This window comes from Buceros rhinoceros, unplaced genomic scaffold (genome assembly GCF_000710305.1).
Source record: "Buceros rhinoceros silvestris isolate BGI_N320 unplaced genomic scaffold, ASM71030v1 scaffold8313, whole genome shotgun sequence".
In the NCBI taxonomy this organism is placed as follows: Eukaryota; Metazoa; Chordata; class Aves; order Bucerotiformes; family Bucerotidae; genus Buceros; species Buceros rhinoceros.
Window position 1 is genome coordinate 11,513 of NW_010401753.1, and position 10,463 is coordinate 21,975.

At 38.3% G+C, this 10,463-nt stretch overlaps 1 protein-coding gene across 1 annotated transcript in view; it reads right to left on the minus strand.

Annotated features, from left to right (window-relative positions):
* LOC104490126 (BTB/POZ domain-containing protein 7) overlaps positions 1 to 6,278 on the minus strand; it is a gene marked incomplete at both ends in the record, with an annotated part of 17,728 nt that extends 11,450 nt beyond the window's left edge. The window contains one exon of the mRNA XM_010132375.1: positions 5,165 to 6,278. Within this exon, the coding sequence (XP_010130677.1) occupies positions 5,165 to 6,278 (1,114 nt within the window). The remainder of the gene's footprint in view (positions 1 to 5,164) is intronic.
* Between the last annotated feature and the right edge of the window lie 4,185 nt (positions 6,279 to 10,463).

The window sequence follows — 10,463 nt, forward strand, 5'->3', positions numbered from 1 at the left end:
CCGCTCTTCAGAAGATCCTTTCCACCTCCTGCTTTCTCCAGTCTTCATCATATAAAAACTAAGCAATAATTTCAAGCTTGAGTACAAGTGAATAATTGTAAGGCGATAATAGGTCAGATTCACGTTAATATTTACTTAATCATAAACAATTTATTTAAAAGTACCAGACTAGTTCCTTTGAGCATTCCTACTCCACTAATCTATTACTGACACACTTGCTCTAATCCTCCCACAATTCATTCGTGTCTATTTAATAACGCTCCTGTGGGCTTCCTGGCATTTCAGAATTTCAGTCCTGCTGAGATCAAGGGTACTTTTGATGTCTGATATCTGTGTTTTGATATCTGCCTCTAGATCAAAGGCTGCATTACTGAGTATGGCTTTAAGATTAAGTTTTAGTTCTTATTCTTGTCAGGGTTGAAGTCAACACCTAAAATAAAAGGAAAGCAAAAAGTCTGAAATTAAGGGTTTTTTTGTCAATTTTACTTTACAAATTTTTTTTTTTAAACCATCAGACAGAAAAGATTCTCAGGTAAAACTACTTCATAGGGTCCCAGTATCCAAAAACTTGTAACAGGAAAACTTACTGTACCACCACCTTAGTGAGACTATTCATGAGAGTAAGCAACAGCGCAAGATGCAGAAGAGGATTCATGTATTTCATATAGCTATCTAATAAAACAAAAATACCCAAGTTGAACTCTGCAACAGCAATGGATGTCACAGAACAGTAAGACTGGAAGTGAGGATTATTCTAACAACACATGATGAACAGGACTAGGGAACTGATTGGTTTTAATAACTGTTACAAAAAAGGAAAGGATAAGTGATTTTAAACCTGATCTTTGCGATTCACATGTGTTAAAACAATTGTAATAGTACAGTTGACAGAGAGCAGCAAGGCAGCATAAAGACACAAAAACAGGAGCAGAGTGCAGAAACGAACAAGCAGAGCACAGAAACATTCCACTAAGAGATGTGCTTAAACCTCCTGGAGAGGGCTCTAATCCTCACAGTGTCTGTGAAGGCAGAGAAGAGCTTCACTTTCTGATTGTTAACAAATACTGCAGCACCCCAATAGCAGCAGTCTCAGACCTACAAATGGGTTTCAGTATGATGAGCTCTTCAGATGAGATATGCTTCCAGACTAGTTCAATCAAAGATCCAATTCAGTTTCTCTTGGAAGGTAAGTGACAGTCATGAGCTGGAACAATCAAGCTGCAGACAGGGTAAATTGTAAATAAAGTAGTCTTGCTTTACTTGGACAGTAAAGATTCATAGCACATATTATGAACACTATCCCATACTATCATAGGGAAACCATCTATTAAAATACAAGAGTCTGAAAAAGGAGTATCACCATATTAAGAAGATTTCCATGGAAACAGTTAAAGCTGAGTCATCTGCTGAAATTCTAGAAAAATTACAACATTTGGTTACTTAGAAAGATCCCTGAAGACAAATCAAACTAAAATCTGTTGAAAATAAAAGCAGTTGATCAGAAGCTTTAAAAGACATCAACTTCACTCGACACTTAGTTACAAAGACCCAGCCAATACTGAGTAAAAGTGAGTTGGAAAGAGTATCCAGGCTTACATATAACAAGCTCAAAATATTTTCCAGGAAACCACGGAGACAAGCTTTAGTAAGCTTGAATTGGCTAGCATAAGTGAACTGAATTGAAAAAAAACCCTGACCCATGGGTGTGGAAATCTAGAGAACAAAAGACATTAGCTACTGATTGGCCAACCGATGGGATCAGTTAGAACTTGGGCAAAACTGGACACCTTCAGCACAACAGAAAAGTGTAGTTAAAGGACCAAACCAAGATTTTGAGAGCTGCCTGCTCAGTGGCCTCCAGCCCCTATGCAATACTGTCTCTTTAGCATCACTCCGAATAACATCTAGAAGACAGATGTTTGAACGACAGCTTCCAGCACAGAAGTAAGCTAGCTATGAAATCAAGGAATGGGAGAGACATTTCTTGAAAAGACAATCTCTCATACATCTCATGTTAAGTATTACAGTTAGGGAGGACAAGGTACTACAGTTAAGTGTCAAAAAAAGACCAGTGGTCACTACTAAAGCACATACTTCAAGCTATCTGTTAGTCAAGTGCAGGCACTTCCCTGATCAAATAAGCTTCCTTTGAATTTTGATTATAAGATTATACTGTTCTTCAGTGTCAGCACAGTACCAATGACCTAAACACGAACTCAGCAAATTAAGTATGAAACAATTAGATACTGACTTCACTGGCATACACAGTTTTCCTACAGACTGCTTACTGCTTTCTCCTGCAGCTAGGAAACCCAGCATTGATTGGTAAAATCTTAAGTAGTTCAAGTTAACATCTAGAATTTCAGGATCTGAAAGAGGTGCCAGCTAGTAGTGGATAATAAAATAAATTTCAACCCTTGCCTGAATTTTCTGCCTCTCTCCCCTGTGCATAACAACCTCCCCACTTTTCATCCTCCAGCTCACTGCTTTTGTGGTCAGACACAAATATACCAGGGGAAGAAGAAAAGACTTCTGAAGGACACTGCATCCCTCTACCTCCTCCCAATGACCACTGCCAAAATGCTACAGCTCTGGGTCATGCAGAAGGCCACCAAAACCAAGCCCACGTTGCTGCACTTGCTAGTTCCAGCCACCGGAGCGTGCTGCTGAGATGCTGCAAGCCCAATGCAACTCCTGCTGCTGCCTTTCTTTTCCCTCCCCTAGAGGTAATGTTGGGGGAAAACCCTCAAGGACAGGTTAGGATCTTGTTACCACCGACTCATAAAATATGTATTCTAGAGCAGCACTGGTCTGTAGACCATCACTGAAGAGCGTGCTCATTCAGGACACGCTCATCCAGGTATGCTCAAGTTAAAGCAAGCAAAAATAATGAAACTCAGCATCAAATAAAACATCAGTTCTGTTTTTCAGCATTTACTAACACCTAAAAAAAAAGCCATTTTTCCATCTATAAGTCTACTGAAGTTTCTCTTTGATATCCTCTATCTATCATTGTTCAACTGCTTTGATACACCGTTTCATCAGCACAGCTCCAGAGCACAGTTGTTCCAGTTCAAGTTTCCAATCTGAGGGAAAAGAATTACACCATGTTCATTTATGAAACAGTGCATAATTATTCAGTGTCTTACTAAGGGCTTCATTCACAGTTTAATTCCCTCATTAGTATTTCTTAAGCATACTAAATTCTTCTAGAACTTGTTATATGTGCAGGCACCAGAACCGAGAAACTGTACATCTATATCACCTTTTTAATTTGAATTCATTTTTCTTGCTTTCAGTTGACCTACCAAGTTGCCCTGTTCAAGTACTATTAACTTGTGAATATTGTATAAGAATGAATTTACCACTGCAGTTCAGCTACAGTGAAATGTCCTGCCACTTCCACATTCCTTTCAACATTAAGTTTCTAGGTGTACTTAAAAGGGACAACAACAAAAAATATCCAATATGCAGACAGACCTGAAAGGGTCCAAAGGAGCGTCATAAAGATGATCACATGGTTGGAGAACCTAGCATATGAGGAAGGGCTGAAGAAGCTGCGTCTGTTCTCAGGGTCAGGGGGACCACATCACAGTACTCCAGTACCTAGAGGGCAGCTACCAAAAGGAGAGAGGCTCTCTCGTCACAAGGAGCAACATGAGAGAACAAGAGCCAGTGGGTACATGTTGCACTGGGAGACATCTCAATATAACACATTTTTTACAGTGAGAACAATCATTCACTGATTCACAACCAACCACCCTAGGGACATGGTATAGTCCCTATCAATGGGAGGTTTTCAAGATGTGATTGGACATGGTGCTAGATAATTTCATCTAGGCTCCCCTTCCCACTAAAGGTTGCACCAGATGATCTCTCGAGGCCCCTTCCAACCTAGGCTGCTCTATGGTTTGATGATTCTGAACCTAAGAACACCTCATTCACATTCCTGTAGCACTGTACCTCAGAGAACTCATCTCCTTTGTTTTCAGCCAGCTTTACTGCAGTAGGATTATTTCAACTTTCAGCCATCATCTGAAAATTAGTGTTCTAATACCAAACCTTATACAATACAATATACCTATACAATAGTTCTGATTAGTTTCCCCATATCTTTATCACGGTTTGATATAACTATAAGGAGAACCCAGTATAAAGTCTTTCTGCAGCATTTATACCTGCTTTTTCCTGCTTACTCCATAAGAAGTTTCATGTTTCACTGAAGTTCTAGTCAATAGTTTATTATAAAGATTTGAGTCTTGTCAAATTTCATATCTACTGTAAGAAACTATTTTCTTAAAATTAAACTAGCTTAAACAAATCACATTGTGACCTCTCAGCGAATTCCATTCTTCATTTTTCAGCTCAAAAGCAAAATTCTCATCCCCCACCAGCAAGGCCTGAAGCAATTGCCATATCCCTTTATGCATAACATGGCCACTAAATAGTTCAAACACCAACGGATGAAACAACAAGCAAAGCTCCTGACACTACAAGTATTGAAGTGCTGACTGATGTACTAACAATCTCACCAGCTTGCAATAACCCTGGCCAGCCTCCATGTGCAGGAAGTATGTTATCAAGTGAGAGATCCTCAAGAATACTGGACTGAAGCAAAACTTTCTGCACTTTAAGTATGAAAACTGACTGCTCCAACTTCCGTTCTGCACATCAAGATATAGATACTAAACACTTAGAGCTAGTGCAATTAAGCTGTTCAGATTCACCTTCCAACAGCAAGGTTGCAGGCTTGGTGTGCCCCCTTTGACATAATGATCATTCAAGTTCACAGCCTTGTTAACGTATAGGGACACTTCATAACCAATCTAAGTATCTCCTCCTCTCAGGAATGTTCTCTTGTATCCTCCCCATCATTTAGACACAAAAAATGGATTATAGGTAAAAGCAGAAAAACATCAGAAGTATCAAGACCAGTTACACTTTTGACATAAATCACATGCTTCAATAATGTGCAATACAGTTAAAAGCTCTCACATGGCATTTCTTCTGTCTCTAGAAAACATAGATGGAAAATAAATTCCTTTTCTTAAAAGAATTATCAGCCTCTGACAAGACAACTCAGTAGGCATACTTACAGTGCAAAACAGTTAAAAAATTGTTCCAGCAAGGTCGTATTTTCTACAGCAAGGAAAGTGTTACGTACCTTGTGCAAGCATGTTAAACTCCAAGAACAGTGCTATGTGATAAAGCTCCATAGCTTCTTCAGCCCTAGTCATGTTTAGTTTTCCTGCTACGAGAGCCTGAACTTCACTTAAACTGCCCACTGAAGGGCTGGAGTGCAAAACTGAGAGGTCCACCACATCTGTATACATACAGTTCAAAATGACCTTAGCATATTTTTTTGGTATGATAGACTCATCCAGTATAATTCTAGTTGGAGTTCGTAGAGTTCGGTCTGTGATTTCTTCACCAGTTCGTATCCTCCTCTGCAGCAAGTGACGAAAAAATGGAGATCGTGATGAAATAATAGCTTTATGAGCTCTGAGCTCTTCATCTAGACTGTTCTGACTTCCACCAAAAGTTTCAACTAAGTCAGAGTTGGATGAAAAGCTAAGAACCACATCGTAGTAGCACATGTAATCAAACAGTGCACGCATGTCAACATCTAAGGAATTTGGTGTTCCGAATTCTTCACTAAGCTGCACAAGGATATCCACATTCTGAAATCTTGAATCCTCCATTCCAAACTCGCCCGTATAAAGGTAGTGTAACAAAGCAGAAAACATAGGCATATCTATGCCAGCTGTGTTAATATCCATTATTATTTCTGCCCCATACTCTGGTGAGGAAGAAAGGAGAGTCTTAAAAAACGGACACCTTGCTGCCAATATCGCACGATGCACAGGAAAACAAGTCTCTTGAAATATTAAGTCTACATCAGTACAGTATTTGTACTGATAAAGTTCAGCCATGTCTTTTTGTAGTGTCCTAGCTTCTGGTCTTGCCAAATTAGCTTGTAAATAAAGTTCCTTTAAGGCTGACGTCCCTTCATATTCTTCTACTAATGCATTAACATCTCTGACATCCCAGCCTGAGAGGAGTTCACGCATCTGCTTGGCATGGTCAGCAGATCGGCTAGATTTCCGACGCTTAATGAATTTCTTCTTGAGGGTGGCAAGGCCAGAGGTTTTCTTTTTCTTGTCTTGAGGTTTCTCATGGCCATGGTCAAGGCTATACAGCTTCGATTCACAGCCATAAGCCTGATGAGAGTAGGATGATGTCCCTGAAGGCAAAAAGGAAAGTTGAACACATTTATTCTTTAAATTTAAAAGGAAGCTCCATAACACCTAAAGAGTTCATCAACATCTCTGCAAGTTACACAATTTTTCCTTCTTCTCAGATCATGTAATTCACTAAGTTGGAAACCTTGTGCAAGCATGTTAGAAGACTGAAGACTTTTCTGGCCATTAAGAACAAAACTTTTTTTTTAATCTACAAAGTTTGTACTTTTGGTTTTACTTTTTAAATGTACTCAATTTTAAGAACATCAGCTGATGAAGCTCTGTCGTACATGGCACACTTATCTAGGAGGAAGAGAACTCTGTGGTCATAATGTTACAAGTGTCATTGTATTTACTATAGGAAGCAAAAAATACAGCCTTTTAAAAAACTTGTATTATTTCAGTCACAAGAAAAGGAAAAAAGAGAACAAGTACCAAGACATTCAGGGTAATTGAGGATAATTAATTTTTTCAGTGCAAATTTAACAAAGTAAAAATCCTGTCATATGATAATCAAGTAATGCCAAAAGTCAAACACTTAAAACGGGCTCCTTTCCACAGAACTACAGATGCTAATTTGTGCATATACCCCATTTAGAAGAATATGGAGAATATAAGTTTTACTATATTAAAGTTGTCCTTGGGATAGAGCATTATACAATTAGAGTATATATAGATTTATTTTTCCCCTCAAAAATAACTCATAGGGAAGTTACATTATGAACCAAACATACCATGAAATGAAAAGTGGATTCCTCTCAATGTCATCTGTGTTACATACCTGACCTGTTCTGCTAAATGAATCTTTGCTGATTGTCAGTTTGAGCCTAGCTGCACATATAGTAACACCAAGAGAAATTCAGTAAGAAAAAGAGGAATTAGAATCTGCATTTCTAGGAGCAATGGGAAACCAAAGTAATGTTTTAGTTAGAGTAGTTAAAAACAACAGTTCAAACAGAAGCATGACTCTCATGTTAAAGGGTTATTTTGCAATTTAACTTTATTTACAGAATTTTCACTCTAATCCAGATGGTGAAAAACCTCAGGCATGACAGGAAAAGAAAAATCAATATACGCAAACCCAACAAAGAAGAAACCAAACATTTGTAAATGCTATACAGATTAGTAACAGTCACAGGTTCACCTGAGAATTCTGAATATTCTGCTGGGAATACTTAGCATGTTTCCATTGGTACTGTTGTGTAGCCTCACTACTTGCTGCCTTTTTTTTGACCTTCACGTTCAAAGCACATCCAACCACCAGAGTTTTGGGGAACTTTTATAATTTGTTCTATCACTGCTCTCAGTTTCATCTGTTTCAGGTAGATCTGGTGTGATGTTATTTGCTATGCTATTTTGACAGTGATGTTATGGGCCAGTCTGTCAAAACACAGTGCTTTTAGTTACCATGTTATTTCAGATTAAGTATTTCTTGAACTTTGAAAAGCACAGGAGCAATTCGAAGTTGTATTTGAGAGCGCAGCAACTGAAGTGATCTCAGATTTCTGTAAATTGTCTTATTATTTAAGCCTCAAAAATTCTAGAATAACCCTGTGCATGGCTTTTATGCCATGCTAATCAAAACTCCCCCAAATTGTGCAACACAACGCGTTTACAGATTCATCTGCTGGTGAAAACTTCGGGAAAGAACTTTATTTACTTTGAGGAAAGACCTCTAACCATTTCACACATGCTACATTAAATTTTGTTTGATGATGCAACATGTTATTAATCGTACTGTAATTTCAGGGCATTAAAAAAATCAATTTAAATGAAGAGAACAGCAGTAACTGTGCTGCAAAATCCACCATAAAAATTCCTTCCATATGCTGTACTAGGTATTACAATAGAAAATTAGAGATTCAGTCTCCTGCTGATAGCAACAAGCCTAGAACTTCTGCTCCATTTAGAGAGTATCAGTTACATTTCACAATAAAACTATGACTACACTTTGGTCCCTCTATGATAGATTCTGCTTCAAGAGAACGTGTCAGCTCATTTCTGTTTGAAGTACTTTGGATTCTAAAGAAAAATCTGAGTATGTAGAATATTCTTATGTTCCACTAAAGAAAAACTAGGACACCACAAGTCTCAATTTCTTCCTTCCCCGAAGGCTGTCGTGAGGTATTAGTTGCATATCCATCACCACAAGATACTAAACCACCATTCCAACCTTTGTACACTCTGAGCTACTTAAAAGATTTAACTTCAGAACTACTGCTAACAGTGCTATTAAACCTTCCAAACAGATAAAACGCTGTTATGAAAGTGCCACCATACAACTCTTTTTTGCCAGAGGCAGGAGGAGAGATGCATCTGCATAGTCTCTCTGGGTTCGAAACAGCTGGTGTCTCTATAGCCCTCCAAGAATTTTGAAGAGCTCCTTTTTGACCTGCCTGTATTCCTGGATAAGGCAGCAGCATTAGAAGTAGGAAATAGAAATTTATTCCCCACTTTTACACTGAGATGCACCAACCTACTAAATGCTGTTAGAAAAACAATAGCTACTTCATGCCCCTAGACCATATCCAGCTTTGAAGAGAGAAATATTTACAAGAAACAGATGACTGCCAAGAGAAACTACTTGGGCACTTGACAATGAATAATGGGATCTGTCTAGGCCTCTGCATGCCTACACATTTAAAAATCTAATTATAGAGCTCTATTTAAAAGTAAACATCTTGAACAGATGTACCACCCTAGAAAATGGTGTGAAATCCTCCTCCTGAACGCTGTAGACAAAACAGCAAGAGGACAACTAGTTAAGCCTTTGCTACAATTAAAGTATTTTTTGCAGTATGAGTACTGCATTATTTTTACTGATTTATGTCCTCTTTGCAAACTGTAAGCAAATTCATCATTAAGTTAACTAAACAACAACACTGAGAGCTCATCCTATCAAGCTACTGTGCTTTGCCAGATCAGTTCTCCGCTTTTAATATTCATCCTACTTTTAAATGTAACATGGTGCAGTACTTCTGTGGTAAAGCAGCATGTCTTAAACTCACAGGCCTGAATCCAGTTTCCAGGAAAAAGGCAACTAACAAATATCATGCAGCTGTAACTCTAGTCTCCATATTTCTTGTTCTACTTCAGGGCAGTAATTAGATCTAATGCCATCTACATTTTTAGAAAGCATATAGATAAACTGGGGCGAACCTTCTACTACTGTTAGTTATGACACACTGCAAATAAAGTCTTCAGGGGGACTTTACAGAATGGATATCCAAAATGTTAGTACTGTAAGTTCTTCCTTGACGCGCTACGACAGCATATAGAATTTTTACCCTAGAGCACAGGCCTTTACATGCAACGGTTTGCAGGCCGTCCTCTACTCAGATCTCCAAAAGTCAAGAGTGTCATAAAAGTGGAGACAAAAGAGAAAAATTACAAGAAAGTCAAATTTTCCTCTGCTGAGGATATCACTTGCCTTCAGTGGTGATTAAGAAAAGAAGTAACACTGAATATCAATGACTATTTAGTCAGCGTTGCAAGCCGTGGCATAGAGGAGAAAAGCATTTTGAGGTATTTATGTTATTTACTGCTAAGATGATTCTTCAGCCTGTCAAGGTTGGGGGTTTTTAATGCAAGACTTATCTTCTCAAAAACTGCCTCCTTTTAGATTCATCACATAACTATTTATTATTTATAGTGTGACAGATCTATGCTGAGGTCTTTTTGCACTAGATTGAAAAGCACATAAAGGTAATACTTGCCCCAGTTACAACTGGATAAGAACATAATTTCTTAAGGGCATTTCAACTCACGTTTCCAGTTAAGCAAGGTCCTTTGCCTGTAAACAGTACTGTTAGGACAATAGGTACTGCCATTCCCCTTTTACAGGGACAGGAAAAGGACAGGAGAAAACGTTGTTTTCAATACCGCTTGTTACTTTAACAGGCTTATTATCAGAGACATCCCTTAAAGCAGTAAGGAAGTAATCCGCTTGTATTACACACAATGCCAATACTACAATGGATATTGATGACCAAGAGTTTCATATGCTTCTAACACAATCTCGCAGAAAACCCAAGGAAGAAGAGTGGAAAATGGTAGAAAGTATTAGCAACTGCTCTTGAACTGTGAAAACCAGCATTCGTGGTTAATTATCAAAAACCCTCCATTTTATTGTATTTAAATAACCTGGCATCTGTTTACTAGCAAATGGCAGATCAAGTCATTGCATATGTAGTACAGATACTGGACAGTACAGATACTGGA